The 25,198-nt window shown below is 33.5% G+C and overlaps 2 protein-coding genes and 1 long non-coding RNA gene across 16 annotated transcripts; all 3 read left to right on the top strand.

The window, feature by feature from the left end:
- Window positions 1-620: 620 nt before the first annotated feature.
- Window positions 621-1,312, top strand: LOC142533180 (uncharacterized). Its single transcript, XR_012816689.1, has 2 exons — window positions 621-836; window positions 926-1,312. It is a non-coding gene; the product is annotated as an uncharacterized LOC142533180 (long non-coding RNA).
- Window positions 1,313-12,048: 10,736 nt separating this feature from the next.
- LOC142532650 (transcription factor GLABRA 3-like) lies at window positions 12,049-17,267 on the top strand. Of its 2 annotated transcripts, none has more exons than XM_075638988.1 (9): window positions 12,049-12,452; window positions 12,641-12,771; window positions 13,445-13,699; window positions 14,254-14,350; window positions 14,516-14,530; window positions 14,612-14,668; window positions 14,762-15,616; window positions 15,965-16,408; window positions 16,929-17,267. In XM_075638988.1, exons 2-9 carry the CDS (start codon window positions 12,650-12,652, stop codon window positions 16,998-17,000), a joined length of 1,917 nt encoding a protein of 638 aa, XP_075495103.1. In that variant the 5' UTR covers window positions 12,049-12,452; window positions 12,641-12,649; the 3' UTR covers window positions 17,001-17,267. The 2 variants fall into 2 exon arrangements, with proteins under 2 accessions (XP_075495103.1, XP_075495105.1); XM_075638990.1 differs by having other exon boundaries at window positions 12,157-12,175.
- A 1,375-nt stretch (window positions 17,268-18,642) lies between these two features.
- LOC142532800 (uncharacterized) lies at window positions 18,643-24,789 on the top strand. Of its 13 annotated transcripts, none has more exons than XM_075639273.1 (4): window positions 18,644-18,857; window positions 20,180-20,283; window positions 21,163-21,299; window positions 23,513-24,789. In XM_075639273.1, exons 3-4 carry the CDS (start codon window positions 21,287-21,289, stop codon window positions 24,253-24,255), a joined length of 756 nt encoding a protein of 251 aa, XP_075495388.1. In that variant the 5' UTR covers window positions 18,644-18,857; window positions 20,180-20,283; window positions 21,163-21,286; the 3' UTR covers window positions 24,256-24,789. The 13 variants fall into 13 exon arrangements, with proteins under 13 accessions (XP_075495383.1, XP_075495381.1, XP_075495382.1 ...); XM_075639274.1 differs by having other exon boundaries at window positions 20,180-20,292; XM_075639272.1 differs by having other exon boundaries at window positions 18,644-19,486.
- Window positions 24,790-25,198: the final 409 nt, after the last annotated feature.

Here is a 25,198-nt window from a genome sequence, read left to right as displayed (position 1 = left end):
AAATATTTGTTATTGTTTAATGACAGTGATTCATATTAAAAAATCAAAGTTATTTTTTTTTTCTTATGGAAAAATTCAAAGTTATTTATTTACACAAAATCATAAAAACTTTCATGACCGAAATAGTCATGATTATTTCCCTTAAACCAGTACAATAAATAATCACGACAAAAATTTATGTGAGACGGTCTCACGGGTCGTATTTTGTGTGACAGATCTCTTATTTGGGTCATTCATGAAAATGTATTACTTTTTATGCTAAAAATATTACTTTTTATTGTGAATATCGATAGGGTTGACTCGTCTCACAGATAAAGATTCGCGAGACCGTCTCACAGAAGACCTACTCAAATATCATATTTGATAATTAGATTTCTTTTATATTTTTTCGAGTTAGATTATTTTAAAATTTGTTTTAACTATTTGGGTTTTATCATTAAACATTCTCTCATGCGCCGTACTATATTTTTTGTCAACCAATGCGAAAATTATAAATTATAAATTTAAAAAATATCCGAATGAGCCCTTTGTTTTTTCGTTGAATAAAATGAGCCTATTTTGGCCTTTTGGGCCCAGTACAAGTGTTCTTTTCCGAAGCGACGAATCTAGGCGGCCCAGATTCCAACACACGGCCCAGATCTAAAGTACAGCTTCTTTAAACCCTACGACTACGAAGCCAGGAGCGAACAGAACAAGGGGCCGACGCAGTTTTCATGGCACAGAGAGAACTGAGAAGCATGGGAATGTTACAGCCAAAAACCCACGCGCAGAATCGACCACCTTGAAAACCTTGTCCGGAGTGCCCTTGGTGGCGGCACTAAGAACGTGGGTATAATGTGGAATCCGTTTGTTTATCTGCGAAAGGTGGTATCTTTATCTCCTTTGATAGTTTATTAAAAATTTCCAAGCGTGTTTTTGTAATCAGGGAACTAAGGGATGCAAGAAGAATAATGATTTATATATCTGAACATCATTTCTTGCTCTGTGGGTGCTTCACTTTTGTCATATGACCCGGGCATGCACAATAAACAAGTTCTCGTGGAGTTTAAGCCTCGAAGTCCAGCTTTGCAGATCGGTTCCGTGGTGTCTCCGTGGATCTCGCTCGTTGACTTCACTTATGGGGACTGAAGTCGGCCTTCTGTCTGGTGTTCTTGCTGCCAAGAAGCAGAGGAGTTGGCTTAAGGCAGCTATATTTTAATGCCAATATATCAATCCGAATGGATGGTCTTGTGATGACTTGTACTAGCTGCTGAACCGGACATTTGATGTATCCGAAACTCATTTTTAAATGTATCGTTTTACCTTCGTGTTAGATTCATTGCTTCGATGCATGTAACCACCGAGGGCTATATATCTGTAATTTGTTTGTTTGTTTTTAAACTTGCCGGACTTCTCTTGCCATGATTTTCATTTTGATACTTGGAGAACGATAACATTTAAATGATCCCCATCTTTTTGGTCTATGATTTCCATTTTTCCATGCTTATATTTATTTAATGGATCTTGTGTGTCTGAGTATAGTTATTGCACATAGTTCTTCTTGGAAATCTTTCTGGTTATGGTTCCAAGATTTTATGTGTGCGCACATAAAAATATCAAACATCCTTTCTGCTTGAGCCTTCTCCATTTGAAAATCCACGGGGTTGCGCTTCAATGGTATTGGATGACAATTCCCTCCCCCAACAAATTATTGGAAACTACAAGTCTTTTTTCCCCCATGGGGATTTTGTCACCTTCGAGTATAGGGGGGCAACATGTGTATCTGTTGACGGGATGACCTTGGTCAAACAATTTTTAAAATTTAAGTCTTTTATAAAAAAATTTCGAAAACAATCTTTAAGCATAAAATACAAGATAAAAATTGAAAATATAATATTTCAAATTCATGGCAAACAAATACTATAATGGGCTAAAAATTGTGAAAATGAAGTATTAATTATATTTTTTAGAGATATAAAACGTTTTGATTTTCACAATATTAGTCACTAATTCCTTATACTACTTGTACATTCTTACAAGTAATATAGACATCATTATTTGCAGTTATCACTGAAAGTTTCACACATGCAGAATATTGGTAATTCGCCTAAACGACAGTGCTAAAGTTGACAAAAAATTGAAGGCTCCGAGACAGCTTAGCCAACCTACTGCCTTTTTGACTTTGGTGCTTCGTGAAATGGGACTCAAACAAAAAACGTTAATTATATATTCTTTTTTTTTTTTTTTGGGAAGCTAGGAAGAAACTTATGAACCGTCTCTATTGATCTTTCAAACATAAAAAAAGTAAACTATTTTAAAGTACAATATGTTTAAATATTGTTTTTTTAAAATAAACTACAAAACATGTGCTCTTTTAATAAAATCAAAACAAATAATTGAAGCAGCTAGGTCCATAAACTGATTTTTAAATGAAGTCCAAAAATATTTTGAGGGATCGAGGTTTCCAACGGCGGAACCTCAATAAATTCGGATAAAAGTTTTGAATGGTTGGATCTCGGAACCTCGCTCATCGATAAAACAAAAATAACTTAATTGATGTGCGGGTTTCACACCTCGATTATTTACTAAAAGCGAAAAAATTGTTGGTGTGTCTCGAAAAAATAATTGAAAGATCGAAGTTCACAACTCGACTTCGCAACCACAACAATCAATAGAATATTAATCCGAAAACATAAGCTAGCTTCATCCCTTTAGAATATAAATATATGCGAGCTTAGACAGAATGAAACCTAAATTATTTGACATGATTTGAAACTGTTGTATTATTGTGTTCGTAAATCATGAAAATGGACAACACCAGCTAGCATTTGCGTTTATATCTCATTATTGACCGATTAGTTATCCATCTACCCCATTATTACTGTCACACCCACTGAACATATAAACGTACGTAGGTTTCTCATCGTGTATATTTATGTGAGTACAGATGAGGTGACACTCGTTTATTGAATGTGACGAAACATAAAAAAAATGTACAAATAAGTGAGTGTCATATAATCGATACTCATATAAATGTGCATGATGAATGTATGTCGATTATTTTGTTAGTGCGAATGAGTTTGCTAATTGTGGGGATCACTTGATTGTCAAAATGACCCTGTCACCAAAGAAATGACATTTCCTTAGTTATCATTGCACAATTTCATCATTATTTAAGAGAAAATAAAAATACATTTAAAATTGTTTCTTCAAATTATCTATGTATATGAGTTTCATATAAAAATCCATGCCGGGAGCGATAACTATATCTTACTAGGATAACGATCAATGCTCGACGTAACCGTTAAACAATTTTTACGAGTTGCGTTATCATGATCAACTATATAACACTTGATAAAAAGCTGACCATCAAACGTTCTCTATATAGACTAGCTACTTTGCACACGCGGTGCGTGTGTACAGTTTTTTTTATAATTATCTATAGATTAAAGTGAAATTTGATAAATTATCGAGGGACTAAAATGCTATTTGAATCGTTGTAATTTTTTTAAAAAAATTGAAATTAAAAAAAATAAAAACAAAAATATAATTTTGATATCAAATGAGGGCAAAATTAAAAAAACAAAAAACAGATCAATTTTTGTTCACTGTTAGAGAGATTTTTAATAATAGTAATAGATAATAAATTATACGATACCAGTGGGTGTACGTATTCTACAACATTTCAGTTTGGTAGGTAGTTTACTTGGCAACAACCACAACACGTTTCCCAATTTTAGTGAGACTCAGTTGCCCACGTCTTTAAATTCATTCCGTAAGTACAAATGCACTTGTTACAGATGTCTCAAAATGGATTCCAATATCGACAACTGGATAATAAATTGTATTTCAATTCAGAAAAATTTTATTGTGAGACGATTTCACGGATATTTATTCGTGAGATGAGTCAACTCTATCTATATTTACGATAAAAATAATATTTTTCATTGGTGAGCAAAATAGAATATCTGTCTCACAAAATTGATTCGTGAGACTGTCTCACATGAGTTTTGTAGTCAATTATTATTTCGCTCATATTCAATTTTTTTAAAAAAACAAGTATGCAATTATGAAATACCCATCAATTCAAAGTTGGTAAAATAATTAAATCTATTTTTATTTTTACTTTTTTAGTTTCTTGAGCTTATTTGACTTCTTTTATTTATTACATCATAAACATGGAATTTCCCACATAGTCCAGCTTAAGCACACGATCCCAAACTTGTTCCGTTATGAATTGCAACTTTTACTGATGTTCGAATATAAGTATATCAATCGCTTTCAAGATTTAAGATGCATGCCCATCAATATGTTACAAATCAATTAGTGATCAACTTCTGAGCGTTAGTCTTTGGATCGAGGTTTTTCTAGGCATAACGTGTTGGCCACTCGCGAGCTATTCAGAGCTCGTTTGAAATCGTTCGTTAAGTTTATCAAACCAAACTCGAGCTCGAAATCGAGATCGACAATTTAATTGAGCCGAGCTCGAGCTCAAGGATATTCAGCTCATTAATGTGGGGATCCGGACGCTAATCATCTTCTTAATCATCTTTGGGATTTAATTATCAATTAATATAAACAGGGTCTAATTTTTTTTTTAAAATACAAAGCGGAAACGTAATGTAATTCAATTCAAATTACATATTAAACATAAACAGATAAATCTTGTATTATCTACAAGAATTCAACTAGGTTCAACTATATATCAGTGCTGAATCCTAAGTTGCCTCGAAGCCCGGATCTCCACGCTATCTAGTCCAGCCTCGTTCTCTTCTTGACCCTGATCCTATCCCACCTGTTGCCATGCACACATACAAACAAGACAACAGCCGGATAACTCCGGTGAGAATTACATTCTCAGTATAAATCATGTATACATGCAATCATAAAGACAATATAAATGCATATAACAGATATTTCTAACATGTATTCAAATCAGAATATAAATCCATATCAAGAATAAATCATATTCTAAACATGTACCATCATCAGGAACATAAATCAATATGTACCATATTCAGGAACATAATCAACATGAATCAATATAACTGTCAATTAGACTCATGACTTCACATTTAAGACTAGACTCAATCCTAGTTTAGGGATCCCGGTTTCCAGAAGTTAGCATTCTCATATCGACCAACAGTAATAGAAAAGACTCCAGTTCTATCCACGTCGATAGGGTATCGATCACCAGTAATAGAAGAAATACACATTCTATCCACATCGATATGGTATCGATCACCAATAATAGAAGAAGCTCGTATTCTATCCACATCGGTGTAGTATCGATCACCAGTAATAGAAAGAACTCCAATTCTATCCACATCGATATGATATCGACCATCAGTAATAGAAGAAGTTATGATTCTATTCACATCGATACGGTACCGATCACCAGTAATAGAAGAAGCTCCGATTCTATCCACACCGATAAAATATCGATCATCAGTAATAGAAGAAGTTAGAATTCTATCCACATCGATAGCCAAACATCCGGTGACAGACTATGGCCCAATCTCCAATACACTATCTTGTGACATTGTGCAATGTGCCCGTGGCGATCCCACCACTATCGGCACTTCTGTCACAAGATTACTCGTCTAATACCTGCTGTCTATAATCAAGAGAACAAGTACATCAATCAAATCAATACAATAAGGTAAAGTATGTGATTTAGGGAAACTCGAGCCAAACCTCACTCGAGTTGTGCAATCCCAACTCAACATTAATTTATACCTTTATCTTTTCGGTCCGATGAAGACGAAGTATCGAAGTCAACTCTGTGCATACCCAATCTGATAATGATAATCGAATAGATACAATATCAGTATATAACTCAATTCAAAACATGTTCTGATCAATACTCAAATCAAAACATAATCGGATCAATGCCAATCGACATATGATACCACAATACCATCTCAACCAATACCGAGTCTGATCAATATCAATCAACTGATGTTTTGACGGCATACCAATACAATCTCGATAACCTCGTCAGTCCCAACATCACAGATATAATACCAGAACTCATAATCACTATCGATATAACTCATAATTTCAACGATAATATAAATCTGATATCGATTCTCAATCAAATCGACTCCAAAATTCATAACAATTCCATAATCAGTCTGTTTCTTAATCTGATTTCGATTCTATGATGTCTAACATGTCAAGAACATCATATATGAATTCCATTCAATTCTGGCAATATTATAATTTCAAGACATATCAAAACGTAGTAAAACTTACGTCCAGTTGTAGCCTGCGTTGATTGGAACACAGTACTGAAGTCGGATTCAAAATCGGACGGACGAATTTCTCACAAAAGGCGTAAGGATTTTCTATAACTTCACAGAGACTTTTTCTCGATTCTTTTCTGATTCTGAAGGATTTCGTATGTTTCGTATATATATATATATACACATTCACGCATGTAAAGCAAATGGCTCATCCTACATGCAACACGTCTCGCGCATATGCGCGACCCTCCTCCGCGCATATGCGCGAGGCGATAAGCCCTGGCGCGTGTCTACACGGCATCTCGCGCATATGCGCGCCTCACCTCGGCGCATATGCGCGAGGTTCTCTGGACAAAGCATACTACAGCTCGCGCATATGAGCGTCATCACTCCGCGCATATGCGCAGGATCTTCTGCCCAACTCGCGCACAGCTCGCGCATCCCGTCGCGCATGTGCGCGAGTGGCACCCCCCTCGCACCTAATTCGTGTCTTTTCTCACCTTTTCCGGTCTAATACTTTTCGTCTATAATTACCTTGATTAATCAAGAAATCATCCCAGAATAATCTCAGATTACGGTAAATACACCCAAATCAGTTCAGATTACGGTAATCAAATTCTCGGGCCTTACAATTAATGTGGCTCGTGCTCAGCTAGTTTGTTGAGGTGTGAGTGTACAATAACTCAAACATTGGAAGACAATTTGTATTGTCTCACATTAATATTTGAGTGAAAGAGAACATATTGAAATATTATAAAATGACAAACATGTCTCTTAAATTCTTATATCTTAGTCAGCCTTTTGACTAAGAATGCTCGAAAAAACTCAAAAACTAGCAAGTTTAACGAGATGAATTCGAGCCAAACTCGTTAATCAAGCTATTAATTAACCGAGTTCGAGCTATTCACAAGCTTAATAATTTTAAAACGAGCCGAACTCGAGCCGAGTTGATAAAAGTTCAAATAGAGCTCGAGCTTATATATACCTTAAACAATCCAAGCTCGAGTTTCATATTCTCCAGCTCGATTCGACTCGCTTATATCCCTAACAATCAAGTTCATGCACAAAAACAATTGATTTTCCCGGTTATTTTGAATCGAGCTCTCAAGTCATGCCATGATCTATAATTCAGTAAATTTTTTTTTTTAAAATCAAAAGTACTCCAACTAGTACTATTGTCAATTATTTGACATGAAATACTAAACAGAACGAACACAAAGCTTTTCCTCTAAGTGGATTATGTAGAATGTGATCCCAAGCTTTAGCACCGTTCGCAGTTTGGTGTGTGTAATCAATCTTATTGAAGACTTACCTTTACTTTTAGTTCTTGAATTATCATATGCCATGTGAAGTAGTGGGAACATTCATTATTATTTCCGAGAGTATCGAATAAGTGTGTCGGCACAACAAGTTCTATAATGTGCATCGGTCAGATGAGATCAATGTTCGTTCTACTTCCGTTTCTATAACTGTATATTTACTTTTTTTGTCATTTTAGTATTTATATTGTTAAATTTCAATTTTAGTTCGCTAATTGTTTTATTTTTTTGGGTAATTTTAGTTATTTTTCATATGCGATGTTAACGTGACACTAATGCGATGATGACGTGTGTAGTGTCATATCAACATTCTGAACGGAAGGAAAAAAAAAACTAAAATTGTCAAAAATAAAAAAATACAATACTAAGAATAAAATTAGATAACAGAAATAACCAAAAAACAAACAAACAAACAAAATGTTTAGAACCAAAAATGCAAATTTTCCTGTATTGGTGAATCCCCAACAATCACTACATTGAAACCCTATCTCATAATAAACTATTACCTTCCAACATAAATTGCGATTTTATCGTCGTTTCAATCTTAGAACTGGATCGGTCCTCAGGTAAGTCGATCGACTGGATCGGAACTAATCCTTGAAGCTCGCAAACAGGAGGCAAAGGGAGCCTGGCCATGATCGGTGGGAGTACTAGCAGATACATATATATGCATGCATTTTTGTGATTATACACACAGACACACACACACTATATATATATATATATATATATATATATATATATATATCTATCTACTACTATTATAAATATATGAGTTTGAATTGTGATGTTACTTTTTTGTCCTTTTATTTATTTTATATTTTGTCATGTTCATTTGGTTTTTTAAGTAATTTTCTATGTTAGTTTAATATGTTAATTAAATAGTGTACTTAACTTTCATTTGTGATTTTTTTTTTTACCTTTTCATTTGTTTTATATTTTGTCATGTTCATGGGGTTTTTTAAGTCATTTTTATGTTAGTTTAATATGATAATTAATATTGTACTTAACTCAATCAAATTAATATTATTTTGAATTTACTTATAAATTTATCATTATGTTATACATTTAAAAAAAATTGCTAATATTACTACCATTTATTTTATTTTATTTTATTATTATAAATATGTTACTTTTATTTGTAAACTTACTATTTTACCGTTTTGTTTATTGTCATTTTTCATATTAGATTAATTTGATAATTAATAGTGTACTTAACTCAATAAAATTAATTATTATTTTGATTTTACTTTGTAAACTTACTATTTTACCCTTTTTTGTTTTATAATTTGTATAATGATCATGATGTTCTTTAAGTTATTTTCTACGTTAGTTTAATAGGATTATTAATAAAGCACTTAACTCAATCAAACTATTTATTATTTTAATTTTACTTTTATTTTTAAATTTAAATTTAATTACTTTAATTTATACAATGAAATCAAATTGTTTTCTACGTTATTTTAATGGGATATGATTTAGGAATTTTAGATGATTTTCTAATCATACTGAAAGAGAAGTCACTTGGGAATTAGAATAGAAAATACGTGAGCAATACCCGTACCTCTTCTTAGACTAAGTCAACCTCAGTTTCGAGGACGAAACTTCGCATAAGGAGGGATGGATGTAAAACCCAAGATTTTGTAATCATGATAATATTTCTATAATTTAAGTGTGTTATGATTATGCAATCTTCGGGTATCTATATCATTATTTAAGATGTAAGATTTGCAAGATTATCTAAATTTGTGTGGATAATTATATCGTGTACAATATTTTTGAGTTCAAGATTTAAGATAATATTGTGCATATACTTTGAACTTGGGATAATAAATAGACCACGATATAAGGAATTAAATAAGAAATATTTGGATATGAGCATGTAAAGTTTGGGATATAAATTCAAAGTTGGAAAGATTTTTATGAGATAAAGATATAAGTTTGATATGATAATTATCCTAGATTTAAAGTTTGATTCAAAAATTCAAACGCAATGATAATACACGATCAGGATAGCAGCTACCTCCCTATAAATAGGAGAAGCTTTCATTCAGAATTTACATCTCATTTACACATCAAATTTTCGAGTTTATGCTCTACAATTTTCGAAATTCCCTCTTCAAAAATTCTGCACGAGTCATCAAAATTCTGTCCATAATCAGAAATTCGTTTCTCTCGCTCGGGTAGTTGAAATCCGATCTTCACCTGTTCAGAATATGCTTATATATGTTTGAAACAACATATCCAAATTTCGGCCAAATGCAACGGTTAGTTTTTCGTTTATAGTCTTCGCAGGAAAACTGCTCAGATTTTAAGCGGGAACAACATACCTACGGTTTTTCATCCATAAACAGGTTAAAACGACTTCCAAACCCGATCTTCACCGTTCATAATTTATTTGACGTACTTTGGAACGTACTGTGAAATTTGGAGCCCGATCCAACGTTTCAATAATGATCAACGAATTTTTAAAGACGTCTGATTTTCTGGGTGATGTGCTGCTGTGATTTCGAAGTGTCAGTTGCATGATTCTTCTATGATTTTTGAATTGTTCATGTTTTTTCCAAGTCTAAGGTAAGTGGGCTTGTTTTAAATTGTTGAATTTTCGGTTATGCATTTCGTGTGTTTTAAAATTCGGTCGAGTGCAAATTCTTCTTCTACCCCCTTCTGGTTAAGATTTTTGGCATGAGTAATGTTTTGACACTTTGAGAATTCAACTTGATATGGGTGGGAATCCCAACCATACGTACCCTTATGCGGTGGGGGAGATAACCGCTATACGGCCTCGTCCCCTTAGAGGAGTAAAAATTAGGGAGTGATATCAGTAAACCATTGAAAGTAGATGAATCTCAGTGTCTGATTAATGATGTGCACGTGGTATGAGTCATGTTATAAAAGGTGTGTGTTTCAAATTTTTATGCATTCTGTTATGTTGTGCTCGAACAGCCACCACTTGCTGAGTATTTCCCAAAATATTCATCCCTTACTCTACCCTCCCCAGATAAATCAGAAGAAGAAATAGAGAAAGAAGAATCAGACACCAGTTTTTGGACTGATAGTGGACGCATGAAGAATTTTAATTAAGAATATGTTCTTGTGAGTTTTAATTCAAGTTGTAAACGCTTCCGCATATTTTTATCTTTTTCAGAGTTACTATTGTAAGGACGACTCCATTTTTATGGTATTTATGATGTAAACTGATTTTGGTTTATACTGTACTACGAGGCTTGTTGTTTAGCAATTATGTGATTGTTGAATAACGCCGGTGTCGACTAACCCCGGTCTCGGGGCGTGACAGGCATTAAAAACGCATTAGAAGGAGTAGGAAGCTAATTCATTCAATGATTTTATTTTCAATATTTTTATTTGTTATTAATATTTTTTGTTCAATATTTCTTGTTATTTATAAGTTCTCCATCGTTTTTTTTTTATTTTATTAAAATTTGCATTTTTCGATTTGAAAATCGGTTCGGTTAATTCAGTTTCTATGAATTTTTCGATCGGTTCGGTTATTCGAAAATAAAATCGGTTATAGGTCTATTCGGTTCGGTCAGTAACCGAATAGACCGATTGCACACCCCTAACCTAAGTGTTACACACAATGCTATTTTAGTATTTTTGTTAGTATCATTATTAGTTATCAAGGAAGAATCGAACATGTATATATAAAAAAAATTGGTCTAGCTATTTGGTGAAATTTTGAAATCATTTTAACAAACTAATTAAGCTCGTTTTATAAAAATTATTATGATATTATTAATTTTGGTGTCTTCATAAATTATATTTAAAAAGATTTAAATCTTACAATAATTCATGTATAAAAATATGTTTTTATCTTATATTCTAATTAATTAAACCATTGATTAAAAAATTTATTATCAAAATATATTTTAACAAAAGGGTACAATCTAACATACATGTGTTCTACATCAGCACTGAAAATAACACTAGTTGAATATCATTCTCTTCGATGGTCCCAATATATATTAGCTTAAAAAATTAAATTCAATTAATTTTGTGACTAAAAATTGTTTTTGGAAATATTCTGAATAGACTATTAATTACTTACGATTGCTAAAAAAAATAATTGATAACATAAATTAATATTACAAAAAATTATAAGCTAACTTTGTATTTGTTGTCATCGTTCCAGTTGATTATTTAATCAGTTAGTAAATAGATTTGTAATAAAAATTATTATTTTAATAAATATATATATACGATGATTAACAAAATTTATGTTTGTGAGACGGGTCGAAACAGTACATATTTGATGTATTTTTAATATAAAAATAATAATTTTTATACGTCGAGTAGGATAAAAGATCAATATTATAAAATTGATACATAAAATAACGTGTATCAATATGTGAATACATTAGATTATTCAATAAATTTGTAAAAAGAATCTATTTTTTTTTAATAATGTGACGTATTTAGTAATAAAAAAGTCGTGCATTTTTGTTTGGCCAGTTCTGTGTGAAGGGTCCTTGTCCCAATCTCCGAACCTTCACGCACCAACCCAAAAATCTTTAATTGCTTTTCGACCTATTTCCCATTTTTCTAAAGCAAATTATAGTCCTTCCATCGCCACAGAATTCTGAAAAAATTGGGTTCAAGAGTGTTAATGTGAGTTTGAAATGATGAGAAAAATCTTGAAATCATGCCACGTTCTTGTCAAACATCACTCATGCATATTTCATACAAAAGTATATTGATTCCTAAAAAGTGGAGCTCATTTATTGGTCTTTACACCAAAATTTTCGCAGGCCTTTAAAAAGTGTAGTTATATCTTGTGATGGGAATTTTTGTTTTCGAGGGCCACATTAGTTAATTGTGATATTTGACATTGAGCACGAAGAGTAGTGGTCAACAAGAATCCCTATTCTGGGATATTTTGGAGGTGGTAAGATCAGCAGCCTTGGACTTGAGAATGCTGTAGTTTTGTTAACATCTCCGATGGAGTTGGTCAAAACACAAAGTTGGATGCTTCTTTAAATATTTTTCTTTTCTTTTCTTTTTCTATTTTTAAGGAAAATTGATTATTCCAGTGTTATTTATACATTTATCTGTTTGTTGGGAATTGGATTCCAGAGTTCAAGAATGGCTACTGGGAGAAACTCAAAGCAAGTCTCAGATAATCTAAAGAGGCAGCTTGCTCTTGCTATTAGAAACATTCAGTGGAACTATGCAATTTTTTGGTCAATTTCAGCTGAGAAACCGGGGTAAAGTTCTAATATTTGGTACATCTTTATATTAAAAAAATATGAAAAAATTTGAAGAATTTGACGGGGGATAATACCCACTTCTCTTTTTGTTGTTCTGTTTTGAAATCTTCATCTCTTTTTCTCATCTGTTTATTTGTCTGCTTGTTGTCTTTGAAAAGATCGCCACAATGTTTACAAATCTTTTTGCATAAATGTCCATTTCTAAAAATCCCATGAAAATCTGTAGGCTTTTAGACCCAAGATTTGTTTTGTGTTGAAATTTCCATGTTGACCCTTTATTCTTTGTGACTACACATCTGAAATGAAACACCAAAGATGAAGACTATTCCAATGCACATCTGATTTGGATGGGGCATCTGCTCCAGTCTTGAATTAAATGATTTTGCTGTTGATCCTTTCTATATGTTTTAGTAATCCGTGTTAGTAGCACTTATAATTAGTTCATATCTCTTGTTAAACCAAGAAAACATCAAGTTTGACTGCATTTGAGGGAATTTTTTCTTGATTAAGTACTGAAACGGAAGGCTCCTAATATTTACTTGTCCTGCATTTTTTGTCCATGCATTTTCTCGTGGACAAAAAATGCATTCGAAATTATATGTGAATAATGCGTGTTGTAGTTCTTGTGATACACTTAAATCTAGCAACTTTACGTGATGTTATTGTTTAGGGTATTGACCTGGGGTGATGGGTACTATAATGGAGATATCAAAACCAGAAAAACAGTTCAGGCTGCTGAGTTGAACACCGACCTGCTCGGTTTGCAGAGAAGTGATCACTTGAGAGAACTTTTCGAGTCTCTTTCAGCTGGTGAAACCAACCAGCAAGCTAAACGGCCTACAGTTGCATTGTCCCCTGAAGACCTTACTGATGCCGAGTGGTATTTCTTGGTTTGCATGTCGTTCGCCTTCAGTATTGGTCAAGGGTAAAGCTTCTTCACTTTTGAATCTTTTATCATGGTAATTTGATTGGGTGCATTAAGTGCCCTTGCATACCGAGTGGATATCATCAACCAAAATGACAGTGAGATTTGAACTGTATCATTAATATTAGCCGCAATTTTTAATAAATGATAATATTTTAGTCTTAAATAATCTCTTACATTGATTTTTGAATTAGAAGTGATAGTGCAGCATGCCACTTATGAAACAGTCATTTCACCAATTTTATGGAAATGGTTGAAATAATAAGATGGGAAATCTTCAATGATGCAAATCGAAAACTACAATATAGATTCCTGAGAACTGTACTGTCACTATCCTCAGTTAGCTCATGGGTGAAAATTTAAAGGTTATCTTCTTGTCATGACCACTAGCTCTTCTGGCATCAGGCACATTACATCTCATTTTTTCACATATTCAAGAAGGAAAATTATTTAAATTTTTACAGTTATACGCCAATTCCTCTTTATCGAAGTTATGTACTCGAGTTTCGTCAAACTATATAAACACTAATAATACTTTTATTGGATGTGTAAAGATTGCCAGGAAAGACATTTGCAGAAAATCGAACTATCTGGTTATGCAACGCTGACCTTGTTGACACCAAAATTTTCTCTCGTTCTTTGCTTTCGAAGGTAAGTTGAAAAAGTTCCCATAATTTCTTTAAAATCTAGTTCCTGATAAATTTTGTTCAAGCTAATCAGAGTCCTTTGTTGAATCTTTGAGAAAATTTCTGACTCGTCATGTCCTTCTAATTTCCATATAAAATATGCCGACTGGACTTGCAATGCATCTTGCAGAGTGCATCTATTCGGGTACTGATTTGTTTTCTGCTTCGGAAATGTATTCCTTTCAAAATATTTTATTGTTGCTTACATCATGTCTTGCTCTTGCAGACGGTAGTGTGCTTTCCATATTTAGGAGGTGTGATTGAACTGGGAGCGACTGATCTAGTAAGCCACTTTCAGAGTCCAAAATTGGGTGCAGTATGCTTTTAGTTATCAAATCATTCATGATAATGATCAATTCTGGTTTTCTTTCTTAAGGTGCCAGAGGACCCAAATCTAATTCAGTACATTAAAACTTCGTTTCTGGAGATTCCTTCCTTCGTTGTGTCCAAGATTCCAAGTCATGTACCTATTAATAGCACAAACAACAATGTCCTGATTTCTGAAACGCCTGATAATGCTAACATGCTGGATAACGAAGTCGATCAGTTTCTTGATTGCCCTGATATAGAGAATTTTTCTCCAGATGGCAGTTCAAATAATTTTGTGGTCAATATACTTAGAGAAGAATCAAATTTAGCAGAAGGGGTTGATGGAGAAGTTTCTCAAATGCAAAACTGGCCATTTGTGGACGAAGCAATCAGCAATGGCCTCAACAACTCGGCAAACTCAAGTGATTGTATATCCCAAACCTATGAAAATCCTGAAATTGTTGTCCCACTTACCGACGGGCATAAGGAAACTGGCAATCAGGGACACAGCACTCTAGAAAGCTATCAGCAGAAACCAAAGGCTGGTCCTCAAAGTGATGATATTCATTACCAAAGTGTACTTACGAATCTTTTGAAAAGCTCCCACCAGTTGATTTTTGGTCCATACGTCAGGAACGGAAATAAAGAATCGAGCTTTGTTAGTTGGAGGAAGGATGGATTGTCGAGTGCTCGATCACAACAAATCCCAACGCCACAAACTTTGTTAAAGAAAGTTATATTTGAAGTACCTAGAATGCACCAATGTAGGCTTGAATCTGATGGACAGAAGGGTAAAAAAGATGTCTCTTCGAAGGAAGCTGATGACAATGACAGAAACCACGTCTTGTCTGAGAGGAAACGACGAGAAAAAATCAACGAGAGATTTGTGATTCTAGGGTCATTAGTCCCATCTGGTGGCAAGGTTTGTAAAACTCTTTTATTTGTTTTTGGTATTTAATTATTACAGTGATTCCATATTGTTTGCCAACAATAGTCCTCCCTTGCTGTGAGTCTTGGCTATATATTTGGCTGTTCAATTGGAACATGCTGTTCTAGGGTGTTGTACAATTTAAAAAATTTGAGTTATATCGATAACATCAATTATAATTATTGTATCGTGCCTCTTTTCAAGTACATATTTCGACAAACTTAACCGTTGTCGCTGTATTGTGCTAAAAATACTTGTAGAGATGGTACAAACTCGACTTTTATTTTAGCCATTTTGTTGAGCATATTTACAAGAGGAGATTCTTGGCCATGCTTCTTGCAGGTTGACAAAGTATCAATTCTTGATCATACAATCGAGTATTTGAAAGAGCTCGAGAGGAAGGTCGAAGAACTGGAATCCTACAAACAAGTGATGGAGCAAGAGTCGAGGACAAAAGGTAAATCACATGATGTCATTGAACAGACCTCTGATAATTACGGCCAAAACAGGATCAGTAATGGCAAGAAGCCACTGATGAACAAGAGAAAAGCTTGTGATATCGATAAAGTTGGACTTGTAAAGAACAGGGCTAGATTGAGAGATTCTTCGACAGACGATATAATTGTCAGTGTTGTGGACAAGGATGTAATAATTGAGACAAGGTGTTCTTGGAAGGAATGTGTGCTGCTCGAAGTTATGGAAGCCTTAAGCAAACTACAGTTGCATCCACAAAGCGTCCAAACTTCCAACGGTGATGGGGTTCTATCCATGACCATAAAAGCCAAGGTTTGCTTTCCTAATTGAAATCATTAGGAATCAGTAAAACTTACATAGTATAGGTCAGTTTGACTTATAGTTTGAAATGAGTCTAAACATTTCACAAGTCAGTTTTAGAGTGGGTATAGCTCATGTATTTGCTTTTGTGAAGCTGGAGAACTCTTTGCTCTAACGTGAATATGCCCCAAAATTTTCTCGAAGTGATATGGTTCTTAAAAATATTGAAGGGTTTAGTTGTTGCACTTCCCGGTTCTCCTAATTTTTATTCCTCAAGCACAAGTGATGCTCGAAAAATTTCAAACATGAATGACTTGATTAAGTCGATATGAGCTAGCTCAAGCTTGAAATTAACAACTTGATAGACTCGAGCCCAAGAAGTCAGCCTTTTTGATCGAGCTGAACTTTAGTAAAAGCACTAGTTGAACAAGAATATACTCGTTTGCTAACTTTCAATTAAGTTCTCATTGTATATATATTATAGATACGAATATATGCAAGATATCTAATGTTGGAACATCTATATCTGCAGAGTAATGGATTGAAACTGGAATCAGCAGGAGTTATCAGACAAGCAATTCAAAAAGTTATCAAGAAATGTTGAAGATCATGATCAAAAATCTTTAAGACATCAGACTTTTGGGTAAAGATTTGTATTTTAGTTGTGATATTTGAAGTAACTCATCCCAGTAGTGGAATTGTTTTTTTCATGCTGGTGCAGCAGCTAAGTGCAAAAATATAGATAATGCATTCGAGACTACGAAAAATATGTTGGAATGTAGTGTTAGATGGTCAGACCATCAAATAAGTTTGTAAATGTAAACTTTCTTATTTTTTTTGTATCCTAATGACAATCAAATGATTTCCTTTCTCCCAAGTTTCTCCTCTCGGTTCTTTCTCATGTCTCAGTTCCCCCCCTTGACCCTTTCTTTCTTCTCTCTACTTTCTGGAATCCCACGCTCACTCGAAATATTGTCCCGTTCTATTCATCAAGGCTCGTGAGATTCGATGAAGAAAATGGGTAAATGTATAATATGATTTTATGTAGTGTGGTTATTTAATATATGATATTTGGTATGTGAGATGATTCTCCGTCGAAGAATCTATACTTATCTTATTAGTCACACCAAATAATATCTAAATATAATACAAGTCGATTTCTATATTAAAATCTAAGTCTAATAAGATTATTATATATATATAGTTTTATCATGTTGTCCACTAATGAGGTGATGATCATTTATTGGATATATAATTTTGATATGATTTTATCACATCTAATATTTAAGTGTCACTTCAGTTGACATGAAGATGAACACGGTCGAAAAACGTCATATCAAAAGTCAAAACTATATATGTTTTTATATATGCATGCGCATGTATATATTTATTTTCAAATATCTATAGTATACGACTTTTAATCTTAAATTTTTAAATTAAATTATAGATATTTTATTGAAAGATTAATTTTTTTCTTAGGAGGTTGGACAAATCTAATTAAAATTTAGTATACTTCATTTAAATTTCAGAATAATGCTTATCCGTTTTGATGCAATTATATCAAATCTTAGAACAAAATATGTTATTATTAATTTTATTAATCTTTTTGATACAATATTTTATTCATAATAGCTCTTACAAAAAATATTTACGTCAAATCAATATTTTTAGACAAAACTGTAACTTTGAAAGTATATTAACTAATAATAATTTAAATGAAAGCTTTTAGATTTTGATCGAATAGCTTTTTTCTTATGAAAATGTAGTGCAATGAATTTTTTAGACAATTTATTTTGAAGTTTTTTAATATAATATTTTGAAATGATATTTCTTGATAAACTTTCAATATTTAAAAACATATGGATTTACTTGTTAGAGTTCATCATGAAAAAAATGCTGATCCAATGCAGGTTTTTAATTAAATAATAATAAGAAGTAACAAAATATATAAAAAATGCAAATAAAAATTATAATAAAATTTTAAAAATATCAAATAAATGATTTTATTTTTTTGAAGTTCTTTAAACTTTAATTTTTAAAATTTATTTCACATTATTTATTCTTATTTGTATTCTAATATTATATTCTTATTTATTCTTTATTAATAATTATAAATGAATAGATTTATTTACTATGTGTATAACTTAATAATATTATTTTTAAAACTAAAATTTCGTATATTTTTATTAATTTTTTTTGTTTTTTCATATTTTGTTAATTTACATAATCTATTTAAAAAAAAACCCTCCAACAGCAGTCCACTTTCATCATATATGATATAACCATTGAATTTATAGAGAAGGTTTCGAATTTGATTGATGCTAGCCCGAGATAAACCCGAGCCCGAAGTTGGCAGTATGGATTGCTTGGTGTTGTTGGAAGCTATTGGACCTAGAGGATTTGCTGATGTTTTTTGTATGATGAGATTGAAGAAGAAAGTGAAAAAAGGTTGGATTTTGAGGTGAGTGTTGTTGAGTTCTCCAGCAATTTATCTTGATTTTGTAGCAATGATTCTGGGAAATTAAGTTCAGGATTGTTGAACCCAAATGTTAATTTGTGGCTGCGGAAATTAAGGAAGTTGTATAAAGGTGAACCGAATTTAATGTAATCTGATATGTACTATACAAACCTTCAATAAAAATGAATACTCAGGATTCAATCTGTGAACCAAATCTCTTGTGTAATCCTGTTAGAACATAACACACTCGATAGACGCTAGATCAACCTCTGTAATCGGATTTTGAGGCCAGTGTTGTTAAGAGTGGATATTTCTTTGTGGTTGTAGCAAGTAAAATGTTGTAGAGGAGATGCCGGGTTGTGACGTTAGGGTAATTGTAGGGGACACTAATGCAGTAGTTGCTGCATCCGCAGCTTCTTGTTTATACATATCAGTTCAAGAGTGTTTTGGTTCATTTGATTCTAGGGGACAAAGGGAAAGATAACGACTTCTCATTAATGGTACATGTAAAGCATGAGGTTGAGTACAGGGATCTTGAGTCCATGGGGATAACAAGTTGTTAGGAGTCAACTAAGACAATCCTGGATTTATTCGTCGAGGCTTCTTTTTATTGACTGCTATTGGAAGATGCGGTGAGGTTGATTTAGATAGCACAGTTTCTAAATCGATTAGCTTTTTTCATGGGATGGTGGAAATAGAGATGCTGGGGATAAACTTTTTTTCAGAGTATGGTGAATCCACATCACAGAATTGTGAACATTGAAGATTTGGATACATTTTTGTCTCACAGGGAAATCCTTGGGTACCTACAATTACCTATGTAATGGAGAGTAGCATAACTTTTAAAAGCCCAACCTTGGGTGCATTATAGGCTTAAGTTGCCTTTTTAGCACACTTTATATATAGGGATAGTAAATCCCAGATAAAATAAAATATAATAGTAATTTATTTTACTGATAATTAGTGAGTATTTATTTTACTGTCATTTTTTTAAAAGAAATTATTTTATTGTTATTTAATAGTTAGTAAAGTGCATATTAGATTATATATAACGAAATTTTCTCAGACATTTAGGTTTTAGTATATTATCCTTTAGAATGCTTAACATCATTGAAGTGCAAAACTTATGACTTGTACCATAGTGCAACTTGCGCTTCTAATATTGTATGAATCATGGACTAAGTTACCATGAGTGAAGGGTTGGAAAAAAGATCGAGTTTTGTGCGTTATTTTGTTGAAAATGAAAGTTTCACAAACCTAAATTTGAATCATGGGTCCACCCCTGGTAAGAGTAATAATATTATATTGTGGAATCTCTGCTCTAGGCTCAAGTTTTGGGTGATGCAAAGGTATATTGGCAATGGATGGATTAGGAACAAGCTTTTGGAGTGATTGTAGAGCATGCATATGCTCCTGATGCGTAACACAGGTTATTCTGGTACTGCGGTACATGTTTCATAACCTTGCGGCTTGCTGTAGTCACTCCTTTCTGAAATTTATTGGGGTACATTGTGAACACCACCAAATATTTTTTTTAATGAAAAATCGATTAGCTAAAAACTCTCTGGTTTGAACTTTTAAATTTGATGCTGAAATCGCCTGGTAAAAGATCACGAGTGAAAATCCTCCTATTTAATTTGTTGCTAAAAATATTGGGAAAATTTAATGACATAAAACCACCAAACGTGTTATCAAATTTATTGTTGAAACCTCATACTGATAAATCTTTTATTGCACATGTGTTTTTAACGTTTATACATAGGGTTGGTAACCAAAAGTGATCAAAATTTAACATTTGAATGTATAAAACTATACATATCTTTTTTCCCTCAATTTTAGCAAAATCACTCTGTATGTGTGTGCATGCTCATGAAACTTTTATGCAGTTTTCAGCTTCAAGTATAAAAATACAGAAAGCTTTTAGCTCATTGATTTTCGTTGATGGGTTTTAGTGGATTTAAAAAAATGTAAGGGTGGTTTTATCAATTTACCCAATTTATTGTCACCAACTGATATATTGAAGGATTGTAAATCAAGAGAATCAACCTGAGCAGGAAAAATATCAAGATACTTAAATTCTATAATTGTGAGTTGTAAAATTACTGTATTGAGGAGCACATATAGCTTGGTAAGTGTAAATTTACATTTTCGGCAGAGACTAATTTCTTCCTCGGCAAAGTAGTTTTAATTTGCATGTGTGGGTTAGTTTAAAATATGATTCTTTTCCTCTTTCTTCCCTATTTAACTCATGTATTACATGTGGAAACATTAACTACTCTCCTAAATTGAAATTCTTATTCCATTCCAGGATTCATACAAGTAAAATATAGACACAATCATAAAATTGATAAAAATGGAAAGCGAAACCAGTGGAAGAAGGCAAAAGGAGAGGGATACATTGGCCACGACAAGCAGCACTTTCCTTTCCGGACATGAAAAATGAAAGTGAGTTCATAATATTGGAGTAAAAACAATTGCCATTTTTTATTGGAAACTAGAAATAAAGACAGTTGATCAACTTGGATTATAAATTTAAAAATAAAAATCTGCAATCCAGAGCAAATATTTTGATTGAGGAAAGTGAAAAACGTTTTCTTGTAACATTAGGTAAGACAAAAAGTTAGAGTGAATGCATCATGTATATTATTTGAATAAATTACATGTTTGGGGCTACAGGACTTTTAAATTAGGTAACGTTGGTTTTCAAATAATCTGGCATAATCATATTCATACCATAACTGTGATATTCCTCTTCCAACCCCGCAACATCCGACTCACCTGTTCAATTTCCATCCAAATACAAAAAACGGTCTCCGGTTTGAAATACTTCCACTCATTAAAATCATATCATTTTCTTCCCTATGCATAGTGAATGCTAAGAAGTAAATGTATTGCAGAAAGAACGTTGTAGCTTCAACTGTAACCCAGAGAAAAGAGAAATTGTAAGGATCTTAGCTGAGGAAAAGAGTAATTTCTTGTACGTATTACAGCATTTAGTGTAGTCTTCCGTAACAAGAAGGCAAGAACACTTCTTTTGATTTCTATGCCTTCATCAGGGTTCTGTCTCCTCTTCTCCGTTTGCTTTTGTTGGATGTCTTTTGTTGCTGTACATTTTAGGTGTCGAATTTTGTCATCGTTGAGATTTTGATCATTCAATTATTGTTTGATTTGTTTGAACATATAAGTTGGTGTCTTCTCTTTTGATATATTTTTTACTGATCAGGTATTTATTTGTTTGATGATGAGGAATTGAGGGTCGTTCAATTTTTTTTTTAATTTTACCCTGTGTCATACATTGACACGTGTCACTTAGGGTAGTTTTTCTTTATCTTGGGGTGAAATAGGTAAGATTCGCATCTGCATATGATACCCAAAAAATTAAAGAAGATGGTGAAATTTACATCTCCAGATAATTTACATGATAAATCAATGGCTTAACTTTTTCTTATTGAGATTACTTGACAGTTGTTTGGGGCCCAAAACGCACTAAAGCGCTAGGGTTTCCTGGAGCCCGAGGCGCAGGTGAAGCACTTAATCAAAATAAAGCACATTTCGCATAAACTTTAAATTCATTAGATGTTGCTTATGTCGATAAATCCCACAATTAGTTATTTTCTCACATAAATTGCACTTCATTTTATTAGTATTTTTTGGATATACTAATGTTGCATAATTCTGTGGCTAGATTTTTCGAAGTGCTTGTGATTCAGAATTTGATTTTTTTTATCGGCAAGAACAAGCTTTAGAGGTGACAGAGAATCCTGGAATTGAAAGAAACTGGAAGCAGCAAGCTGTAAACACAATTGGAAAAAGAAAAAAAACGAGGGTTGCCTTTTACCTGATTTGAATCACTAGAAATTGAGAAACCAAAACTGTAGTTTTGGGCGCTGCACGCATATAGAACTTATAGTTTTAAGTTTGAGGGAGATCAAAAGTCTGTTGCACCTCGTTACATGCATGCAAGGTTTTTTTTATCATCAAGTAGTTATGTGCTTTGGTAATCGAGCTTTAAAATTGGTTGGGTTTGAGTTAATTTAAATATAGTACAAGATCGCAGACCAATTTCATGAGGCACTTGCTTTTGCGCCTCAAGCAGGACTTGCGCCCGTGCACAGGCGCACACTTTATGAGCGCCTGTTTCAAGACTTGTGCCAGGGCAATCACCCAGGCGCAATGGGGAAGGCACAGCCAGGCGCTCGTCTTTCACCTGTCCATCTTTAAAAAAATTGCATTTAAAATTAGATTTTAGCCTTGCAAGTTTTTAGGATAATGTGAAGTAAATTGTATTGTTTTGGAAATGTTGTTTGTCTTGACCCACCGTGCCCATGCGGTCTTGTTCTGGTTTAAATTGTTGAATTAGTTGTGAAGGAGACTACAATCTGAGACTGCCCATCCTGTTTACCAAATTAGTATGTGATTTGATTTTGATTAGAAAGGTTAAAAATTCGAATTAGAAAAGGTTAAAAATTCGTGGTGAATACCTCGTGGGCTTGAATTTCATTCTGGAACAAATGAGTTGGGTCTTTGGAACGACTCTGGATCGTAATCAGTGGCCGTATATTTATTGGGTCCCGGACTTTACTGGTTTTGAGTTCCTAGTTCACTTCAATTAGCATTTTTATTGATCATGGTTCCTGAGTGTTTATATTTGGCTGTAGGCTCTGGCTTAAAAATGAACGAAGGCAGTGACAAGCAGTTTCAGAATCGATGGGATTTTAGACGAAGAGAGGAGGATGCAGATTCCTCTAGCGATGATTCCAAATCCAAATTAGGCGTCGAGGCTGAAGACCGGAACTGTAAGCTACTTTCTAACTTAGCTGTGCCTGAAAATATTGAAGTGCTCGCAACTCCAAGATTTCAGCAGGATAATGAGCTTGATCACGATAAAGATGTTCATGTTCTCTCGGAGAAAACTGGAAAAAAGAAAGTCAAACCAACCAAGAAGAAGAAGAATACACAGTTGGAGAAAACGAAGAAAAGCTCAATTGAGGAAAAGAAGACGAGGAGGAGAAAAAAGAAGAAAAGCCCACTTATGGAAAAGAAGACGAGGACGAGAAACACAAACGACCAGGAGAAGAAAATGTCTGAAGATCTCAAGAATTTCAAGAATTCGTTAGTTCAAGAACTAAAAGTTGCTAGAGAAAACATGTTTGCGCAGATGAAAGAAGAAATGAGAAAGATGACGGCTTGTCGGTCTTCTTCAGGGCCAAGAAGTAATCGTTTCAATGGAATGATGGGAAGATGCAACAAAAGCAATGTGGATTTGAAAACCACAAAAGCCAATGGATTATTTTCCATTCTACCAAATGAATCGAATCCTGTCGTTTGTTCGCCACACTTGACTCCGCCTACTGTCGTGACGAAACCACAACCTTCAAAGCAACGTTGTGCCTTTAAATGATTATATTCGTGAAGCAACACCTAAGATCAACGCAGGCTCAGATGTGGATATCCGAAAATTGATGAATTCCAAGAACCATGGTGGATTTCCAGCATTCCATCCTACAGAAACACAACTTGGAAGTTGTTCTCTCATTAGCTGCAAACATTCAGGCCAAAATCTCTCTCAAACCACGAATGTTGGGCTCGGGTTTCCATTTCCAGGACTTCATCAGGTTATGGATAAGGATTCTAACATGTCAACGTTAACTGAAGACTGCAGATTAGGTCCGAGAATGAATGGAAGCGTCGTAAAGTTTCTAGAAGGAAATCCGACATTTTCAAGAATGCAGTTCAACAGAAGGTCATAAGCAGTTACATGGGTTGCGAAAAAGTTTTGGAATTTCGAGTTGGAGAAGTTTCACTTCGAGCTTGAGAAATTTATGGTAGTTGTTTTCCATTATTAAAATCATGTCTTTGTGAGTTTTTTTACTCCCTGAATTGCAGATTTTGTTTTGAAAAATTGAATCAATGTTAGGTCGTTGGATTGCTTGAAGTTTTACCGGCAAAAAACAACTTATTTATGGACTTTCAAATCGGAACTCTTGTAAAATGCGTTAGGTTCTTGTTATATGTTGAAGGTACCATTCAAGAAAGAAAAAAGTTAGAATACAATTATCCAAATTTTCTGTTTCGATTTGGTTTAAAATGCTTGTGGTGCTACAAAATTTAGTGGGCAAAAATTTGAGGATATGCTGTGGAAGCTGAGGGTGAAGGTTTTACGTAGAGAGGTAAAAATAAGTTCGGTCTTTCAGGTCAGTCCGTCCATCACTGATTACGGGACTAGACAAAAATTTACTGTCTAACATTAAAATAATTTATGATTAAAAACAATCGAAATAACATGAAATATAATTTAATTTTGTCTTTTTTCTCTTGTTGTGTTCACATTTTTTTTTGTCTAA

This window comes from Primulina tabacum, chromosome 18 (assembly GCF_025594145.1).
Source record: "Primulina tabacum isolate GXHZ01 chromosome 18, ASM2559414v2, whole genome shotgun sequence".
Lineage (NCBI taxonomy): Eukaryota > Viridiplantae > Streptophyta > Magnoliopsida > Lamiales > Gesneriaceae > Primulina > Primulina tabacum.
The sequence above is the reverse complement of the archived record's forward strand: the minus strand, read 5'-3'. Positions and strand labels throughout refer to the sequence as shown.

Bases quoted from the DNA above. Each gene is read 5' to 3' on its own strand.
- LOC142532650 (XM_075638988.1), top strand. From the start codon at position 12,650: ATGGCTACTGGGAGAAACTCAAAGCAAGTCTCAGATAATCTAAAGAGG. The intron at 12,772-13,444 runs GTAAAGTTCTAA...GTTATTGTTTAG, and splicing joins ATTTCAGCTGAGAAACCGGG to GGTATTGACCTGGGGTGATG. The intron at 16,409-16,928 runs GTTTGCTTTCCT...CTATATCTGCAG, and splicing joins CCATGACCATAAAAGCCAAG to AGTAATGGATTGAAACTGGA.
- LOC142532800 (XM_075639268.1), top strand. From the start codon at position 20,256: ATGCATATGCTCCTGATGCGTAACACAG. The intron at 20,284-23,512 runs GTTATTCTGGTA...ATTTGGCTGTAG, and splicing joins GCTCCTGATGCGTAACACAG to GCTCTGGCTTAAAAATGAAC.